This window comes from Coccinella septempunctata, chromosome X, assembly GCF_907165205.1.
Source record: "Coccinella septempunctata chromosome X, icCocSept1.1, whole genome shotgun sequence".
Lineage (NCBI taxonomy): Eukaryota > Metazoa > Arthropoda > Insecta > Coleoptera > Coccinellidae > Coccinella > Coccinella septempunctata.
The window spans coordinates 14,829,429-14,851,995 of NC_058198.1; the positions used below are offsets into that span (position 1 = coordinate 14,829,429).

The 22,567-nt window shown below is 36.6% G+C and overlaps 2 protein-coding genes across 2 annotated transcripts; one reads left to right on the plus strand and one right to left on the minus strand.

Annotated features, from left to right (window-relative positions):
* Positions 1 to 4,332: 4,332 nt before the first annotated feature.
* Positions 4,333 to 5,088, plus strand: LOC123322034. The gene is made up of 2 exons (XM_044909858.1): positions 4,333 to 4,720; positions 5,032 to 5,088. The coding sequence occupies exons 1-2, from the start codon at positions 4,341 to 4,343 to the stop codon at positions 5,066 to 5,068; spliced, it is 417 nt and encodes a 138-aa protein (XP_044765793.1). The 5' UTR covers positions 4,333 to 4,340; the 3' UTR covers positions 5,069 to 5,088.
* A 14,980-nt stretch (positions 5,089 to 20,068) lies between these two features.
* Positions 20,069 to 21,850, minus strand: LOC123322269 (uncharacterized protein K02A2.6-like). Its single transcript, XM_044910212.1, has one exon. It carries the CDS (start codon positions 21,848 to 21,850, stop codon positions 20,069 to 20,071), a length of 1,782 nt encoding a protein of 593 aa, XP_044766147.1.
* Positions 21,851 to 22,567: the final 717 nt, after the last annotated feature.

The window sequence follows — 22,567 nt, forward strand, 5'->3', positions numbered from 1 at the left end:
ATTTTGAGTTACGTTCAAACGACGGAAAGGGACAGCAAAAGTTTCCCTCGATCTTAATCTTTTCTCGGGAACTCTAAAGGACAACAGCTGCAGAATAGAGGGAACCAAAAAGATGCCGTTCAGGACTTTATATAAAAAACTCATATCATAAATTTTTCTGCGGTTTTCTAAACTAAGCATATTGAACCTAGCCTGAGCTTCAGTGTAATCATGATCTTTTATGAGGAGATTATTACGGTATGACAGATATTTGAGAAATTTGTGTTGCACTCTTTCTAATCTTTTTATGACATTCATAATGAGGGTTCCAAATCGAAGAGGCAAAGTTTAGTTTATTCAGAACGAAGGTGTTGTACAGCGTGAGTAAGCTCTTATTAGTCACGAATAATTTAGCTTGTCGGTGAGTGAATCCAAGCATTTTATTCGAAGATGAAATTATGTGATCGATATGTTGAATGAAAGTTAATTTGGTATCTAAGAACACTCCCAAATCACGAACACTTCCCAGGTAGAAGGGTGTTGTCTCGAAGACGTCTTCATTAGGTCTTCATTGGTCTTCTACGTCACTCGGACGTACAATAACGTCTCTGAGACGTCAATTCAAGTACGCTAGTAAGACGTCGCACAAAGACGTCTGAGTAACGTCATTAGACCAATCTGAGACTTCAGACTTCTAAATTTTTTCAAGGTATATCGGACAGTTTTGAATATAATAATATATAGAAATATAGATATGAAACGGAGGATAACGTCCGTTAAATTTCATTTCGAAATCGACAATAATAAAAAATAATTCTCTTTCCAGAAATGATAGTTATACACTCTACAAATGATGTAGATATATAGTGAATACTATATTGAGATTGTTCTAAGAACTACGTTTCACAGACGTCTTTTAGACGACTTCCTAACGTCCGAATCGGACTTTATTATATCTTTTCTCTTTCGAGTTCATCTTTCTTTGACATATATACATATTATCATCAATGGTTATATATTGATTAACTGATTTAGTAAACTATTATAATGAAAATCATAAAATGATGTAACCGAGAATTTTCGAAAAAAATTATTCTTGTGTATATTTTTTATTATATTAATAATAATAATAATAATAATGTCTGGCCTGCCTGGCAGCTATCTGGTAGATGGCCTGCCGGGTAGCAATCGTAACGACGTAGACGGTGCAGCCAGCCACGCCTGCTGTCCGCAGTCCCATTCCTTTTTCCTCTCTCTTTCACATCCTAGCAATTGAGAATAACACCAACACCTCTGATGAAATTCACATGCCTGGGCAACAACACCCAGAAGACATTGATACCGAAAGTCCATCTTGCAAAGCAAATGATCCTGAACACCAGGACGATAGGGATGAGCTCCACCGACAAGTTGACTCTGAGATGAGGAGATATTTTGCCGAACTGGAAGGAACAGATCCTCTTCATCGAATAGCACCTCCCCGACTCGATACATCCAAGAAACTGTCACTTATAATCGACATCTTGAATAAGGACGTTTTACCTGAATACCTACAGAACGGAAGTTCATTGGAATATCTTCATCTAGTTCTTTACTGTGCAGCGCTAACGACGGCTAAAAACATAGGGGCAAAAATTCGCCGAACGAACAACGATGGTCCACAATTACACAAATTACATGCGCCACCATGGCAGAAACGTCTTCAACACAAAACAGAGTGACTAAGAAGAGACATTGGACGACTGACGGAGTACTTGAACGGGAATTGCGGAAGAAAGGTTGTGAAAGCTGCCAAAGAAATCATGGATAGAAACAGAACACACACGGAAAATGCTACAGCTCACCACTGCCTCGACACTCTGAAGCAAAAGTTAAGTCTGTATTCAGAACGCCTGAGGAGGTATAAGAGCAAGCATAGCCGAAAAAGAGACAATAATTCATTCGAAAAGTCGGAAGAAACTTTCTACCGATCACTCACATCGTCTGATGTAGAAAATGGAAAGTTACCACCAAAGGAAGCCATAGAACAATACTAGACCGAACAATTATCAACGAAACCTCAGTTCAATGGAGATACCGGATGGATTGAAGATGAAAAATCTGAAGCTATAAAATATGAGCCGATGCAGCATGACAAGATCACAATTGAAGAAGTAAAATCAGCTATCAGAGGACTACACAACTGGAAAGCACCTGGGCCTGATGGATTACAGAACTTCTGGATCAAGAAATTTTGGATCATTCATGACAAATTGACCTCCGCAATAAATGATGTCATTGAAAATCCTGAAAGAATGCCAATATTCCTTACACATGGCACAACGTACCTATTACCTGAAGACCAAAGGAATACAGAAGACCCATCCAAATACCGACCAATCACATGTCTTCCAACGATGTACAAATTAATCACATCGTGCATTTCAAATCGAATTCACAACCATTGCGAAAGGAATAACATCATCGCCATGCAACAGAAAGGATGCACCAAAGACAGCCGAGGGTGCAAAGAACAGCTATCAAGCGTTCTCCAAGCGGAGGAATCTTTACGCTGCGTACATAGACTACAAAAAAGCATTCGATTCCATACCCCACGAATGGCTCTTGACGATCTTGAAGATTTACAAGGTGGATCCCAATATTGTTAAGTTCCTGAAAAACGCCATGTCAACCTGGCGTACTAGTCTTCAAATGAAAGCAGCAGATTGCTCCATTACAACAGGACCTATTCCAATAAGACGCGGAATTTTCCAAGGAGACTCGCTGAGCCCTCTGTGGTTCTGCATGGCTCTAAATCCCTTGTCTCATAGATTGAATTCTACGGACTACGGATTTTCCATCAAGAGCGGCAGTAGAACTATGATGAAACTGAATCATCTACTTTACATGGACGATTTGAAACTCTTCGCATCTACCAAAAAACAAATGTAACAGATGCTGAAAATGGTGGAAGGATTCTCGGAAGACATCAAAATGAAGTTTGGATTAGAAAAATGTCGACTGCTGAACATAACGAGAGGAAAAATAGAAGATGGTACGTTCAAACTCAAGGAAGGTGCAGAAATTGAAGCATTGAAGGAAGGAGACGCATACAAGTATCTAGGCATAAAACAGGCAAGAAAAATCAATCAGACCCAGATGAAGAAAGAATTAACGGAGGAGTGCACCCGAAGATTTAGAAGGATAATGAGAACTGGTCTTAACAGCAAGAATCTCATAAAAGCGATTAACACCTACGCTTGCTCGGCGCTGAGCTATTCATCCGGTATCATCTCTTGGACGACCACCTGTAGTATGTATCAGTATGAACAACCTGTATATTTTCATACGTGAAACGGCAAGACCTGTGAAACCTTACATCATTATTAGAACGTGCCTCAGATAGATAGAATTACTCTTAAGATAACACGTAATCGATATCTGTATGTTTATAACCATGGTCATTCATATTTATCAATTGATGATGTAGTATAAACACAACACGTAAACAATGTATAAATAATATATAGCATTTGGCTAAGGAAGATTCATTCAGTGTGTGTATTCATTCATAACTGAATTACATCATACAGTTGTCAATTCTATAGTCTGTGCTCCGTTCAACATGTCTTAAGAAATAAACACCTTTGATGAGTCTGCCGAACATTATTCGTCATCCCTCCACCGCATAGACGATTAGCCGAACCTACCCTAGTTGGGTACATCACATGGCGATCCTGCCAGTCGTATGCGGTTAGAGGTCCATATGGTTTTGACTGATTATTCGTAGCCAAGCCAAGATGGGATCGGGACAGTCCAAACAAGAGGAGGTTATAATTGCCCAAACTGGAAATAGTGCAGCCGCGTCATCGATTGAGTCCAAGACCCCCTCTACACCAGAAATCTTAGGGATAATCGCTTTCATCCTAGTATGTATTGGAGTCATCCTATATTTATATTGGAGAGTCAAGAAGGCGATTGAAAAGAAGGTACAACTCGAGGTCAGGAGAAGCCACCAGGACTTAGTGTAAAGGGAAAATATACCGTAAGAATTTTTTCCTTGTTATGTCTAATTGTCCATGGAATTTGATGAACTATTTGCCGAGTTAAGTGGGGTGTCTCAAAAATTCCTCGAAAATATCAGAAAGGAGCCGCGAGAACGTAGGGAACGGGCCGATAGAGTCGATAAATTTCTCAATGAACTAGTCCAGCTAGAATATAAATTCAACAAGTTGAATAAAACTGTCAAGTCGGAACCAAATTTTCTCAAAGCATTGAATCCTTACCAAGCAATCATAGAAAAGTCACTGTCAGAATCTAGAAAATTGCTTCAAGAAAGGTCTAAATTAATTGAAGTTAAACAGAACCCAGAAAAATCAACAATGACGGAAAAATTTGACTTGAGGACAGCATCCTCTTTATTGCCAGCTATTACTAATGAAGAAGAGTCCGTATTGCAATTAATTGATGCCATAGAGTTATATACCGATATGCTCGATGATCAAGGTAAAAAGTCTCTGATCAATTATGTGCTAAAAATCAAATTGACTGCAAATGCTAAATTGAGGTTACGGAAAGAGTATCAGAAAGTTGAAGATTTGGTAATAGATATGAAAAAAACCCTCATAACAAAAAAGTCACCAACAGCTTTATCAACTCAACTCCACAATCTGAAACAAGAGAATAAGACAATAGAAGATTTTGCTAAACTAGTTGAACAGTTGTCTCTCGATTTAACGATCGCTCAAGCAGATAATGCACCAGAAGCATTAACTGTTTTAGCCAAAGTGAATGAAAAAATTGCTCTAGGCGCATTCTCCAACGGATTACGAAATACGGAAATCAGAACTATCATAAAGGCAAGAAATTTTAACAACCTCAAAGATGCTGTAGCATCAGCTAAGGAAGAGGAACTTGTAAAAATTTCATCTCAAGCATCTAGCCAGAAAGTTTTCCATATGAAAAATTTTAATCGAAAAGGAAATTTTGACCATTCACATCGAGGTCGTGACCGCAAAGAGAATACCAACAAGCATAATTTCAATTCAGCGAAAAATAATTACGGACAAGGTCGCGGTCGCAAGTTCACCAATCATTCGAAAAACAATAACAAAGGGTACTCGAAACAGCAAAGAGCATATTTTGCCGATAATGGCACAAACTCTTGTACAGAGCAAAATACCGAAGCAGATAAGTTTTTTCGTGACCAACAGTCATGTTAGTTACAATTTGAATGCTTTGAATTATGTTTCAGTGAAATATGGCAAGAATGAATTGAAGAATTTTTTAATTGACACAGGTGCAAGCATTACCTGTATATTTTCAGAATTTTTAGCGAAAGGTGAATATTTAGATACCAAAGAAAAAATAAAGATCAAAGGTATAGCCGGATGCACATCTTCCATGGGCTCCGCAAACATTTCAATTATTTTTAAATATGCAAAATTCACCCACAATTTTTCAGTTATAAAGTCCTTTGACTCAAGTATACAAGGTGTACTAGGATCAGATTTTTTCAAAAAACACAAAGCAGTAATTGATTACGAAAATTTCATTTTGAAACTAAAGAATAATAATGGAGAAATTAAGGTACCGTTGAAATCCAAAGTTGAACATTATACTATTATACCACCTAGATGCGAAATAATTCATTATTGTCATACTGAGGAAACAGAAGAATGTGTCATTCTATATCCAATAGCCTTTGCTTCACGAAGTTTGAATCCAGCAGAAAAGAACTATTGTACAATTGAAAAAGAGCTCTTAGCAATAGTTTGGTCAGTCAAACATTTCAGACCTTATTTGTATGGACGGAAATTTAAAATCTTAACAGATCACCGACCACTGATTTATTTGTTCAGTATGACCAATCCATCTAGTCGATTAACCAAATTCCGTTTGATTTTAGGAGAATATGACTTCACGGTTCATTATGTAAAAGGTTCAGAAAATGTAACAGCAGATGCCTTATCGCGTATTAAAATATATTCAGCAGAACTCAATGAAATGACGAACGGTATAGTTGAAAATATATGCGTCATGACGAGATCTCGAACTAAAAATGAAGTAGGTTCTAAACAACATGAGACGAATGCCTCCGATGGCAAAAGGATTGATCACCCTGTTGTTGTCGAAGTTTTAAAACGTCCAGCGAAAAGTGTTGAGTTAAGACCAATTTCAGAAAAAGAATTTCATAATTTGAAAAATCAACATTTAGAGGATTACAATGAGAATTTAATATATAATGTGAATTCACAAATTATTTTCATTAACCAGGATATCCGATCAGCGTACGACTTAGGTACATCGTTGAGGAAACTGGAAAAATTATGCGCAGAAAATAATATATTAGAATTGTACCTCATAAAGCTAGCTAGTAATATAAAATTTTTGAATATGTTGACAAATTATAAGAATGAAATTCTAGGAACATCCTTAAAGATTAATATAATAAGAGATGTAACGCGAATCGAAGACAGAGAATTAAGGCAAATAATTCTGAACGATTTTCACATGCTTCCAACCGGTGGACATGCAGGTATCGAACGCATGTTCAACAATATCAAAAGAGAGTATTTCTGGAATGGCTTAAGATCTGATGTTGAAAAATTTGTAAAGAAGTGTGATGATTGTCAACGTCATAAACATTCTTTACCTAGAAAAGAACCTTTGACAATCACTACCACAGCTTCGTCTGCCTTTCAGAAAATTTTTCTAGATCTCGTAGGTCCATTACCTATAGATATCGAAAATAACAAATATATACTCACAATTCAATGCGACTTAACCAAATTTGTAGAGTGTTACCCACTACCAAACAAAGAAGCAGAAACAGTTTCGAAATCTTTTATTCAAAACTTTGTTTTAAGATATGGTATACCTTCTGAAGTTGTTACAGACCAAGGCACTGAATTCTTATCAAGAATATTTAGCGAATAGTGTGATTTGCTCAAAATTAAGCAATTCAATTCAACAGCTTATCACCACGAAACACTAGGTGCGCTTGAAAATTCGCATAAACACTTAGGAGCTTTCCTTCGTATGCACGCAGCTAAGGAAAGTAACAACTGGAGTAATTGGGTTCCGTATTGGTGCTTTTCATATAACAATACCGTTAACTCTTCAACTCGCTATACTCCGTACGAATTAGTTTTCGGAAAACCTAGTAGATTGCCACAAAATTTAAAAAACCAAGTAGATCCAATCTACAATTTTGACAGCTATCCTCTTGAACTAAAATATAGGTTGCAAACGGCATGGAAAGATGCTAGAGAAAACTTGGTAAAGACAAAATTGAAGAGAAAAGAGAGTTTCGACAGGAAATGTAACGAAATAAACTATAAAGTAGGAGATAAGGTGCTCTTGAATAATAAGAACATTGACAATAAACTTGACCCCTTATTTAACGGTCCCTACGAAATAGTGGAAGTGCGAAACCCGAACATTATTGTGAAAACGGCCAACAACAAACTCAAAGAAGTGCACAAGAACAGAGTGAAACCGTATTTCTCATAACTAGTAATAATTACTAATCAGTGATTAGAATTAAGAATTAGATTAGGATATTAACGTATTTAACTTTGTAGATTTAAGACCCATTGAGACTGTGATATGTATTATATATATATATGTTACGGCTAAAGATAGGTGTGAACATAAACTTAAGATTAGCCGGCTAAACTTAGCTTTAGCTTTGGGTATTTGCTAATGTTAGTTTCTTCTATCTTTAGCCGGCTAAACTTAAGTGTAACCACATCCCATTGGCTAAAAATGTAGAAGGCTTGAGGGCCGAAAATTTTCGGCAATTAAAAGAATGTAAAGAAATAGTAATACGAGTATAATCAAACAATTAATGCAATGCATTTTTTGTATTAATTTCACATATTTTGATAGCAGAAAAGCATTCTGTTAAGCAGTTGAGAAATTGGAGAATGAACATATATTTGTTCCAACTGTGTCTCAACGAATTCTTATTGACGAATCTAAAAATCTAAACGCTTGATGACAAAATTCATGACATGCTATTTTGAGTGTGAGGGAAAACTGTAGTGTTAATGATTATTTTTCATCTTGTTATTATTCATAATTTGAGAGAAATTGAATGAGCAGAAGGAGATAATGAAGACTAGAATGATGCCGCGAACTTCTTCATCAAAATACCAAAGGTTAAATTCTAGAAAAATATAAGTGAAAGTACCCAATGTGTTTGTAGTTTACCGGACTATTTGACTCAAAGATTATAGAGTTAACTCTATAATCTTTAATTTGACTGATAAGCTTTACGATGAATGCACTTGTATCCCCCGGGATGATTCATCAAGGGTGGCGACAGGCCATATTTTGGAACTCGTATGTTCAATGACTCATAAAGAAATTTTTTAACAAAATCAGCTAGAGGAAGTGTTTTCAACTATGTTCATGTTCATAGTTTTTTTTTGTTTTTTTTTTTGCGAAAGAATTGGTTGGAAAGAAATTGCAACGTTAGAAACTATAGTTCCTATTTCGTAATTTTTCCATAAACCCAATTATTGAATGGTAGGGATAATATACTTTTGTTTACGGAAAAAATTTTCTATGTCTAATATTTCATTTTCTTGTGAGGTCATATTATGGTTTTTCACAAATTAGGCTCGGTTTGAAGAGCATTAATCTCCTAAACAGATGAAAATAACTCGTTAAATGTTGAATTGAAAACCCATGGGCGTTATGTAATACAACCCTAATACATTCGATGCTCTTTTGCATATTTAAATTCTAAAAATTTAAACAAAAAAGTTCGTCCTCTCCCATCCGACCATTCATGAGACATCACCTCTCCGCGTGTCCATCGAATACATTTTTAGCCGTTCCGTTTTGGGTAATGTGCACATTAGCCGGCTAAAGATGAAATGCCCTGACGCAGATGAATATTTTATCGAACTTTAGCTGATCCTCGAATATAAACCTAAGTTTAGCCGGCTAATCTTAAGTTTATGCTCACACCTATCTTTAGCCGTAACATATATATATATAGTTATTAAGTTATGGATAAGAAAAAAAAATTTTTTTTCATTTTTGTATAGAAAATTTTTTTTTCTCACAAAGAGGGAAGGTGTAGTATGTATCAGTATGAACAACCTGTATATTTTCATACGTGAAACGGCAAGGCCTGTGAAACCTTACATCATTATTAGAACGTGCCTCAGATAGATAGAATTACTCTTAAGATAACACGTAATCGATATCTGTATGTTTATAACCATGGTCATTCATATTTATCAATTGATGATGTATTATAAACACAACACGTAAACAATGTATAAATAATATATAGCATTTGGCTAAGGAAGATTCATTCAGTGTGTGTATTCATTCATAACTGAATTACATCATACAGTTGTCAATTCTATAGTCTGTGCTCCGTTCAACATGTCTTAAGAAATAAACACCTTTGATGAGTCTGCCGAACATTATTCGTCATCCCTCCACCGCATAGACGATTAGCCGAACCTACCCTAGTTGGGTACATCACACACCGATTTAGCAGCCTTACAGAGAAAAATAAGGACGATGCTGACTAAACACAATAAACATCACCCCAAAAGCTCAATAGAACGGACAGAGCTGCCACGACATCTTGGGGGTAGAGGAATTGTTGATTTGTCCAACCGTATGTCCCAGGAAATTGAAGGACTTCGAAAATATTTCCTGAGCAAGGCTGCTTCGTCAGAACTCCATCGAGTAGTTTGTGTTGCTGATAGTTCTACACCGTTAAAGCTACAACAGGATCACTTGGAAACCGTCGAACACTCTGCAGAAAGTAAAATGCAAAAACTGATTGGCAAACCTTTGCATGGAAGGCACCAGAACGAGGTCAACCATAATTACGTCGACATATCTGCGTCGAACTACTGGTTGACTTCCGGAAGGTTGTTTCCTGAGACAGAGGGCTTCATGCTCGCCATCCAGGATCAGGTGATTCCAACAAGAAATTACATGAAGTACATCGCCAAGGATGCCTCAGTGGCGGACGATAGCTGTCGTTATGGCTGTGCGACACATGAAACTATCCAGCACATCCCGGAGGATGTCAGAAGTTCGCGGGCACGGAGTACAAAAATAGATATGATGCTGTTGCCAAGATTCTTCACCAAGAATCCATGGGGAATGCAGAAGAACACCGTCTGCGCCGACAGGAAGCAGGGAGGCGAGGAGCGACCCGGACCCGACCACCACCACGAGCCCGAAAACCTGGAAAGGGCTCCAACAGAGCTTAATCCTTTTGATATCTGAGATATCTGGGATAAGTGAATTTTCCTCCGGAGAGGAGTGTGAAAGCCGCAAGGCTAAAGTCATATAGCTTTATTTCTAATAAAGGCATACATGAATTGATACATTGTAAAACCTTGAAGAGAAATAGTGTCAGTAAGGAAGAGGAACTCTATACATGATATTCCAAAAATTCTTTGAGAGAGTAAGGTTCAATATCCAACAATATATTAAAAACTTGTTTCTTAAAGTATCGCAGGTTTGTTATGGTTCTTTTATATGCTGGAAGTTTGTTGCAATATTTTATACAGCAATACTCAGCGTTTTTCTCAGTGACGGTTAATCTATGCTTGGGATATCCAAGTTGGGTTGTTCTTGTGTTGTAGGCTCCTGTGGAAAGATCTGTGAACATTTTCCTATTCTTGAAAAGAAAAAGCAGGCATTCTTGTATATGTATGGCAGCAGCTGTTAGAATACCATTCTGTTTGAATTTATTCCTGCATGACTCCCCAACTTCTAGGCCTAGAATTCTCCTTAGAGCTCTTTTCTGCAATTTAGTTCACTATGTGTTAGTAAAGAAAAGTGATTCCAAAATTATTGTGATATGTGGAAAGGAGTTTTTAAATTATAAACCCCTATATTCATATCCTTTAGATTCGAGAATATTGAAAATATTCGAAGTAAAAAACCTAAAAAAAATATGACTAGCTATCCTATTTCATTTATTCTATGTAAATGCATGTGTCTTCCCATTGAAAATTCATCGTTTGCTTCATTTCCGTTAGTACACAGTCTTGAATACAACCATAACTTTTTCTGACACACCTTTTTGTGATATTCAATACCAAGAATATATGAATAGCAATCAATGTTTGTTTATATTATGTTTATTTATAATATGTTTGTTATCACCAATGAGTGAATAGTAAAATTATCAGTTTGTTTATATTATATTTGTTCATAATGTGTTTGTTATAGTGAGTCAATAATATAAACACTTTCATTCTAGTTTTTTGTTTCATTTCTATGCACAAAATTTTGAGATTTTAAAAAAAATATAGAAAAAATATTAACGTCCTAAGTACGTACGAAAGACGTGCGCAAGACGGATAATCGTCTTCCAAATTCGTTTTCAAGACGTCATATACGAAAAATATTAACGTCCTAAGTACATACGAAAGACGTGCGCAAGACGTAGAAATGATCGAATAATCGTCTTCCAAATTCGTCTTCAAGACGTCACCGTAAGACGTCTTCAGGCTGTGACATATTAACGTCATAAACCATAAGGTTTCACTGACGTCATCAAGTTGGTCACCCTTAGTCCGAACATGACCAACCAAAGACGTCTTGAAGACTAAAATTTCTACCTCGGTTTCAACCCGTCGCAATTGAATTTGGTCTATTTTATACCCGAACTTCAAGACATTTGTATTCCTTGTAAATGAAATAATTTATTCAAATTAAGAAAGAGAAAGTTCTCTCTGCAGTACTGAGAGAACCTATCCAAATCCTCTTAAAGTAGAACGAAGTCCTCAATGTTCTTTATCTTTAGGAATATTTTGAGGTCATCTGCATAAATCAAAAAATCAGCAGTACGGAAACAGGAGGAGATATTATTAATATAAATGATAAACAGTAAGGGTCCCAGGTGTGAACCCTGAGGCACTCCCGATGTGCTAGAAAAATATCTCGATTTCTGCCCTCCCACACATACAAACTGGGATCTCCGCAACACATACGATATTACCCACCTCAATAGACTGCCACATATTCCCACTTCTGCAAGTCTGCGAAAGAGTACACTATGATTAACCTTATCGAAAGCTTTTTTTAGATCCGTGTATATTACGTCTGTCTGATTTTGCGATTCGAATCCATCATATAGGGCTTCAAGGAAACCCACCAAGTTGATTTCTAGAGATCCGAATCAGGTGCCTTATATGGTGACTAAATGAGCGCTGAACGAGAGATTCAAATAATTTTGGGATAGCGGAGAGAATAGCAATAGGTCTATAGTTCTGAACGAGATCTTTCGGGCCTTCCTTATGAACTGGAATGATTTTAGAAAGTTTCCAGCGACGTGGGAAATCTCCACTCCGGAGCGCTCGGTCGAAGAGAATAGTAAGTGGTAATGATAAAGATTTAGAACAATTTTTCAAAAATATTGGCGGAATCTCATCGGGACCAGGTCCCTTATTAGGATCTAATGCTTTAATAGCTTCTTCAACGATCGCTCCAGATAGGGAAACATCGCTTAAGTAATTACTGCTGTAGATGCTCTCCACACAATGCAAGTCATCAATCGGGGATGAAGGTGGTTCGAAAACAGAACTGAAATAATCAGCAAAACGCTCAGAAATTCCTTTCGAAGATGTTGCTTCAATAGCTCCATCACTCATAACTGATGGAAATTTACCAGGACCTTTCTTACGAGATATATACTTAATATATATATATATATATATACTTAATATATATATATATATATATATATATATATATATATATATATATATATATATATATATATATATATATATATATATATATATAGTAAACTATTTTACTGAATACTACGACCGTTAATTGTATACTACTATATATATATATATATAATATATATATAACTTTATTGTCCAAACAGGCTCTAGGCCCAATTACAAGACACTGGTAATATCTTAAATTTATACAAACATTAAAAAAAAATCAGAAACAAAATGTTCACATATACAGATATAGATATAAGAAGTGACAACAAATTCAACAAAAGAAAAAAAAATATATTTATTCTCGAATGAAAGTTTTGGAGGCTACTGCTACTGGGCCTCAAACAGCAACGCTTTCAATTCCCTCCTGAATCGAGACAGACCAACAGAATTGGCATCCATATTTCGGCAGCACAGATTGAATCTATTGCATATCGAAAAAAGTGGGGATCTACGAAAAGCGTAACTACGTGGTGTAGCCAAATAGAAACACTGGCTAAATCTGCTATTGACTCTAGGAACATGAAAGTTCAGCTGAGACAACAGGCCTGGAGAGTCAACGAGGTAATTCACCAACTTGTATACGAATATACAAGCGTAATTAGTTCTCCTGTCTTCGAGGGAAAGCAGATGGAAACGCCTCAACAATATTGTATTCTCCGTACCACGCTGGGGGTAGACGCCTGTTACCTTGAACGAGAGGTACTTCATGAACTGACGCTGGACCGATTCGATGGACTGTTTATGAACCGCATAAATGGGCGACCAAACAAGGTTGCCATACTCCAAACGAGACCTTACATACGCATCATAGAGAGTGATAAAACTTTTCTCGGTCTTGAAATCTTTACAACTTGTGCATATAAGTCCCAGCATTTTCTTCGCAGACGAAACACTCACCTCAATATGATATGCAAAAAAAAGTTTTTGGTCGAAATAAATGCCAAGATCCTAACAAGAATCTTATTCAACGGAGTATTATTGATCGAATAGGCATAGTTGACAGAGCTGTGCTTCCCAGAGAAAGTGAAAAAACTGCACTTGTCTATATTAAGGGGTAGTCTGTTCAACAGGCACCATCTGGATAAAGTGTTCAGATCGTTTTGCAGAAGCATACAGTCGTATACGGTTCTTATGATGCGGAAAATCTTAAGGTCATCAGCAAATAATAAGAAGAAGCTACTCATATTCTGGCCTATATCATTAATGAAGAGAAGAAATAAAAGTGGAGCGAGGTTACTTCCTTGCGGTGCACCGCTGTTAGCGTAATATTTCCTGGACCTGTGACCTCTAAAGTTAACATACTGTGGACGTTCTCTGAGGTATGCGTGTAAGAACCGCAGCGAACGACCATCGAAACCCATTGAGTCCAGCTTGGAGAGAAGAACATTGTGATCCATTCTATCGAAAGCCTTCGAAAAATCTGTATAAACCGTGTCAACTTGATTTTTATCCTCCAATGCATTACAGACTATTTGGGTAAAAGTTATGAGATTAGTGACGGTTGATCTTTTTGGTGCGAAGCCATGTTGTTCTTCGATAAGTATGTTCTGAACTTGAGGTTATAAATACAGACCTCAAAGACCTTCGCGAAACCTGACAGTAGGGTAATGGGCCTATAATTTTCAACACTGCTTTTGTTGCCTTTTTTGTGGACGGGAATAACTTTACATATCTTCCATACCTCAGGAAAGCTGGTTTTCAGTGATCTATTGAATATAGTAAGGAGAGGTGCCGCCAGAACAGAAGCGCAGTCTCTAACAATCAAACCAGGAATTCCATCGTTACCGCTCGTAAGGTCATTTTTCACCCTCTTTAGTGCTGTTATAACATCACTCTCACTGAATGACCCAATACCTATGGTGGATCTATTTGAGGTAAATAGATTGTCCAAATTAACGGGTGCATCAGATATCGTAAAGACACTACTAAAAAATGAAGCGAAGGCGTCCACAATATCACCACCACTGCTAAGCTCCACACCATCATAATTCAGAATGCCAGGAATTCGCGAACAACCCTTCTTCTTCTGAATAAAGGACCAAAAATTAGAGGGATCGCTGATAATTGACTCCTCAGAGTATTTTACATATTGTGAATATGCCATCCTGATATCATTTTTGATCTGCCTTCTTAAATCAGCAAACTGATGTCTGTGAGAATCCAAATTGAATTTCCTCAGTTTACGAAACACTTTATCCTTTTCCTTGATCTTACGAATTATTGACTGATTGAACCATGGTGGAGATTTTTTCTTGCAACTTGAGAAACGAGGGACATGGCGATCAAGCAAGTCAAACAAAACAGAGTAAAAAATGTCAAGAGCCACATTTACATCCAGAACACCACCTAAGAAATTCCAACTCCTATCTGCCAGGTCCGAGTATAGACCGGCAAAATTCGCCTTTCTGAAGTTATAGTTGAGTGGATCAAATTCTGTGTTGTAGGGAAAATCCGCAAAGGGTGCTTTGATTTCAACAGAGATATCAAGAGCTGGGTGGAAACAATCCTCGGATACAAATGGAACAGAATCCCTGCACACTTTGTAATTCAAGTTAGAGAATGCAAGATCCAAAAGACGGCCAAAATCATTAGTCACACAATTGAACTGCACCAATTCATAAAAGCTAACGAACTGTCCCAAAGCTAACATCGCCAGATTATTAGAACGCTCAGGCTCAACTCTGACTGTGAAAAGAGGCTGGTTAAAGTCTCCAATAACAAGTAAGTTGCTGTCATAAAGGTAATGAAGTGACTCGAGAAGCTCAAGTGAGTTCTTCACCTGGTCCGGGTTGATATTTGGTGGTAAACAGGGTCTTTCACGAGGAAACTCACCCATATTTATACGGGAAACTACTGAACGTATTTTCATGAAATTCAGCACTTATAAGTATTTCACGATGCTGATGAAATCTTAAATATTTTGAAGGCATGAGCACCTCCGGTTTTTCCGGAAATGACGTCAACTTCCGTTTTTCAAATTAGAACACAATTTTTTTATTGCAGAAATAGATTCCTTAGAAAATTTCAGTTATTTTGATGTAACATTTTTCAGTTTTGGTTGGAAAATTCTCTCTGAGCGGGAAAATTCGAAAAAAAAAATCGAAAATAGAGCTCCGCTGAAACAAGAATAACTTCAAGGTTTTTGGATGGAAAATTTTCATTTTTGGGATTTTTCAAGATGTAAGATTGATGTATCCACTTTAAAAATCGAAATCGCGATTCATGATACAGGGGGTGAAAAAATCGCTTTCAAAATTAGGGATGACAAAATCGTGAAAAATCAATTTTTTCAAATTAGAACCCCATTTTTTTATGGCAGATATTGAATCTACGTTAAAAAATAATGTGAGTGTATGCATCACACCCTTGCCTTAAAGTGGATATTTTCTGAGTTATTCACAAAAAACTGTTTTTCGTCTTGAATTTTCAGCTATTTCTTTTCCCTTCACGCCAAAAAGATGAAATTTTCAGGAACAGCATCACAGTCATCACGCACAGCGAGCAGGACACCACCACCTCGAGTCACTCCGGTCACCATCAGGTTTCGATCACTCATAAAAACCAGGTAGTTTTCACCGAAAAGCTCGGAGTTGTTCACGTTGGGTTGCAACCAAGTCTCAGCAATAGCTATAAGATGGTATTCAGATAATGCTGAAGACTGGAAAAATTCAGCTGTCTTAGTATTGAGGCCGCGGGTGTTCTGATAGTAGCAGCGCAGTTCACTCTGTTTTGACACAGTCACTGTTTTTTTGCAAATACACGGGGTGCACCACCCACGTACCTGATGTAAACCTCCTCTCCACCACTCCTCCTGTCAGCCGCCTCTTTCCTGATCTTTTGAAGATGTTGAAGTTGCCGGGGACTTAGATCTGCATCTATAAATATATTCCTAGCTTTACCAATCTTTATTTTATTTTTTAATACTCTGTGAGCATCATCCGGGCTAGAGAGGGTGACCTTCAATGCACGAACTCCGTTTTTGTTTGGTTTTCCTACCCTCTGTCTGATTCGGGCAAGTTATAGAGCATCACATTATTTTGCCTTCTTTGGCGCTCGTAAACTTCACCGATGATCGCCTCATCGTCCTGCTGAGACTGAATACGGTCCTTCAAAGAGTCAATCTCAGCCTGCATCGAGTCAATCTTCTGCAAAAGCTTTGGTATTAATTTGATACCACTCAAGCAATCTGGGCAGTAATATTTCAGCTGTCGCTAACCCTTCAAATCGACGACCTTCAGTTCTGTGGGGCTAAGACCGCTACACTCACGATGGACACGATTACTGCATCCATCACAGCCAACCGTAGGACCACTCAGAGTCTTCGAATACTTCAAATAATTCATCGTGAAAATGTGAATCCTGGCCTGCCTTCAGATAGCCGACGATAACTCTCATCAACAACGTAAATGTGCTCGATACTGATTAGGGAGTTTTCCGGTTCACTTATAAATTAGAATTTCGTCCTATTAATTGAAAACCACGGAAATATTCAATACCGAACTCCGATTGACCTACACAAATAGTAGCACAAGAATGTCCTCAAGAGATATATATCAATTTGAGTAATACGGAATATGATAGTTCGTGGACGATTCAAATACTACGAGAGCATCACACAATCGACCTGTTTCTCGTATGTTCTAACAAACAATACTTGTAGAAACTATTAGGATTTTGGGTAACTCCTGCTCTATATGGTCAAGATAGCTGTAGAAATACCTAGAAATTTGAAAGTTTTCTGAGCTTTTTGAATCTATAATGATGATATATGTCATTGTAAATTTTATATTTCTCATGAATGTTACACTTCTGGCGAATGATACGTATTGTTTCTCCGGAATAAAAGTAAGGGAATTTTTTATTTATTTTGGTTTTGGGTATATATACTCGGTGATCAATTTATCGAGCATCTCGTAGAGAACATCCACGCCATCGTTTACATCTAAATCCCCCAAGAGGGAGTTCCAATCTACCATCAAGAGTTCAAAATTGATGGCATCGTAGTCGCCCCTTTTCAAATTAAATTTAAATGTGCAGTTCGTTCTTAGGTAGCTACGAACCCCTATATTACAAAAGAACTCTATTTATTGCTGGATGATGGTCCTCCTCACTGACCATAGGAGCGTCACTACGACAAACGCGATCAACCCTATTTTTATTACACAAAATCAGATCGAGCATTCTACCATTCTTATTAAAAATATTATTGAACTGTTTCAAATGCGAAAAATTCAAAGTATCTACAAAATGGGCATATTTATTTTCTACTTGTGAAGCAACTAATACATCACACGATGTTTGTCTCTCCCAATTTAGGAAAGAGCAATTAAAGTCACCACAGAGCAGTATTATGTCCTGGTCACGGAAATTCAAAATATTGTCTTCGTTACCAGGTGCTATGTACACACAACAAATGTAGATTCTTATTCTATTGAGATCTATTACCACCCAAAGGTCCTCTTGGTCACTACTAAACTCCGGCACAAATCTAGCATTCAAATAGTCACGCACTAGCAAACGCACCCCACCTCCGTCTTTTTTCATGGTTTGAGTTAAGTCTCTATCTCGCCTGAAGACGTTATAATTGTCATCAACTAATTTAGTTGATCATCATCGCATATATTTTAATTCAACCATGATTCAGTCACAGCGATTACGTCGAACAAACTAGATATTACACTCAGTTAGAAGTCATGTAATTTAGTACGCAATCCGCGCACATTTTGGTATAGAACGTGTAGAGCCATTTTATCGTTTTCTTTTATTTTTAATTTAATTTTTATTTTAATTTAATTTTATATGCATGTTATATATTAAGACAACCTGCCTAAATCAGATTCATTTTGTATCTGTATAATTTTAGATTTTTAGATTTTTTCTTATAAGAATGCTACCATTCTGAATCCACACAAACCTGTAAGGCTGATTTGAAAATAATTTTATTTTTGGTAGTTAGATGTTCATTTACATACAATTTTTTCGCTAGGCCATCGATTTTGAAGCCGTTCTTTCCACCCAAATCGCCACGTTTCGCTTTAACAGCAGACATGAATTTATCCCTCATTGATTTGGAAACAAATTTCACCACGATATTCTTCGGCTTGTTTTCAATTTTTGTGGTAATCCAAAACGCGCAAATAAATTTCCCATACAAATATAGTATTTTCGGTAGTGATCTTATACATTGTAAATACTTCCAACCATTTACTATAGACATCCAAAACAACCAAATATTGTGAACCTTTAAAGGGACCTAAAAAATCTAAATGTATTCGTTCCCATTGGGCATTGGGCGATCTCCATACATTTAATTCACTCTTAGGTGGACTATTAGATTGAATCATACTCTTAGGTGGACTATTAGATTGAATCATACAGGCTTGACAAGACTTAATTTTTCGTTCAATACCTTCATTCATTCCGGGCCACCAAAAGTAGCCTCTCGCCAATTTTTTTGTTTTCAGTATACGTTCTTGTAATTTTTGTGGGATCATTAACCGGTGATTTCAATATAGACAGTTATCTTGTATGTGAATCTCAACTCTTTTATTGAAATATGGTAAGATATCTTTTTTCAATTGTTTTTTAGATTTAGACCAACCATTTCTTGCAAACTTAATGACTTCTTTTATTACTTCATCTATTTTCAAAGAAAAAACAATAATTAAATTCAATATCATCGGCTATACTGCTTGGTTCAGAAGAAGTTAACCTCGATAAACTATCTGCCGAATTGTTTTTCGATTCAATGTATTGAATTTTTCAGTCATAATTTGAAAGAATGACTGCCCAGCGCCGCAATCTATTAGCTGAAAATTGAGGTATACATTTATTTGGTGAAAATATAGCAAATAACGGCTGGTGATCTGTAACTGATATGAACTTTTTATGAAACAGATATTGATTGAACTTCAAAATGCCAAATATTATCGCAAGAGCTTCTTTTGCTATCTGTGAATACTTCTTTTCACACTCGCTCAAAATTCTGGACGCATAAGCTATAGGTTTCTCTATACCCGATGGAAATTCATGACACAAAATTGCCCCAATTCCTACCGATGAAGCATCAACAGTCAATTTCAAAGGTAACTCCGGATTAAAGTGAACTAGAACTTCAGGAGATTGTAGCAATCTTTTGATTCCCTCAAATGCCCTTTCGCAATGTTCTGACCATACCCATTTTGGGTATGGGTATTTCTTTTGAAGTAATGAGTATAATGGAGCTAAAATTGTAGCCAAATTATTCACAAATATTCCATAGTAATTTATCAAACCTATCGCTGACTTGAGTTCAGATACATTTTCGGGTCTTACAATATTTTGAATTGCAATCGTTTTCGATTGGCAAGCATGTAGGCCTTCCGCATCAATCAATAACCCAAATATTCAAATTGCTCTTTGAAAAATTCACATTTTTCTATATTCAATCTGAATCCTGCTTCACTTAAAATTCTCAAAACTTTTTCTAACCTACTCAAATGTTTTTCATCACTAGGACCGGTAACTAAAATATCGTTTAAAAGGATTTCTATACCTTCGATTCCGGACAATAATGATTCCATAATTTTCTGAAACTTAGCCGGTGCTGATACTACACCATATGTCAGACGATTGTATCTAAACAACCCTTTGTGAGTAGATATAGTAAACAATTCTTCCGACTCATCATCAACGCATATTTGTTGATATGCCTGCGATAGATCTAACTTTGAGAATTTCTTACCACCGCTCAAGGCTCCTAAAAAATCTTCAATCCTAGGCAATGGGTATTTATCGACTTCTATACAAGGATTAATTGTTACTTTATAGTCCCCACACAATCTTACTTCCTGTTCTCCTTTTTTAAGCACCGGTACTACTGGAGTTGCCCAATCGCTGAAATCCACAGGTTCTATGACTCCTAAAGATAAAAGACGATTAAGCTCTATTTCAACTTTTTCTTTGATAGCATATGGTACAGGTCTATATTTTATGAAATGAGGTGTAACAATATCTTTTATGTTGATAGAAGCTGTACCTTTAGTAAATTTACCTAGGCCCAGTTCAAATAAATTTTTATATTTTGTCAACAATTCATCCAAATTTCTATGTTCAACCCTCACAAAATTAACATCAGAAAATTTCGAATTGTACATTTCTAAAAGATCACGACCAGCATTAGGAGGGCCACCATTTATCATTACATAAATTTTTAAGTGTTTTTTCACTGAGTTGTATGTAATATCAGCATTTATGTATCCAACCGGTAAAACTCTCATGCCATTATAAAAATAAAATACCTTATCAGTTTTCAACAAGGGCAGGTGACTCAGTTTGTTTTTATAACATTTTTCTGAAATAGCTGAGACACTTGCACCTGTTTCTATCTGAAATGTCAATTTAACCTTGTTAACAGTCAGATCAATTTTAAATGAACTTCCTCTATCCCCCTCATTTTCTATAGAGAATAATTCTAAATCGTCATGGGGCAATGGTCTCTGGTCCTCAACATAATAATGTCGATTTAAAATGTACTTTGTATTTTTGTTCTCATTAGCTTTATTTTCGAAGCAGACCACTGCTAAATGACCTTTTTTATTGCATATCCTACAAAAATAATTTCTGAATGAACACTTAGCTTTTTCATGATCAGGTTTTCCGCAAGCTCGACATTTTTCTGACGTCCTCGGTGGTTCCGTGTTTCTATTGGTTGCCTTCTCTTTTCCGCGTCTGCGCTCCACGTACTGCAATGCCTCCGTCTTCATGTTTGTGGTACCTGTCGCCATTTGTTGCTGAAAATGGTTCTGAGCGGCCATTTTGTTTTCAGCTAACGCCACCATTTCTTCTAGGGAAACTGTGATTTTCTCCTCCAGAAGTCTATCCAATACTGGGCCTTTTTCATATCCACAGAAAAATTTATCTCGTAGACAGTTGTTGAGTTCATTACCAAATTTGCATCGAACTGCCAAACCGCGAATACTAGCTGCCCATTCCTTTGGTGATTCCTCTTCTCCTTTCCTAGCTTGATAAAATTTGAATCTTTCCGCCAGTGGAATTTCTTGAGGTAGCATTTGTTTACCAAAGAGACGAATCAAATCATCAAATGATTTTTGATCGGGTTTCTCTGGACTGCAAAGACTATACATCAACTTGTACGCTTCTGCATCCAGCATATTAAGTAGAATGGATCTTCTTTTAGATGCGCTTTCTGCATTATCCAAACCATTAGCGGCAAAATAATTATTCAATCTCTGTAAATGGACCAATCTGATGTAGCCAGACTGAATTCTCTCAATTTGCCCACAATTGCTTCAGCCATTTTCTCGTCGCCACTGTTACGTTTTTACTAGGACTCAGGAATACAGTAATTAATAACACAAGTTCGTTTACCAAGCATCTATTACATCAACTGACTCCCCACTTCATATGTACATTCTTCGTCACGTTGACATCCCCACCTATTTACAATAATCTACAATAATCAACCTTAAAGAACAAGTACTGTTCAACCCTACACTACAGATTGCTTCAGTCCATTCTCCTTTGTCTGGGTGATTTTCAATATCATGTACCTATTGTTTCTGGTATATTTGTTTCGACATATTGTTCTGCATTCAATGCATAAACCATAAATGTTTCTTCACTGTCAGTGTCAGAATTATAGTGGGTTAGATAATCTTTATGACATACAGGAGGTTTGACATTCCTCTTTGTATCAACATTTCTGCTTGATTCAACCAAAATATTATTGTCGTCTTCTACTATTATCTGTTGCATCTTCAACTTCTTGTGGTTTTTCATTATTTTATGTTGTTATAATTCCATTTTCTTGTCTGATGTTAATATCCTCATCAAATATTACATTTCTTGAGACTATAATAGAATTAGTA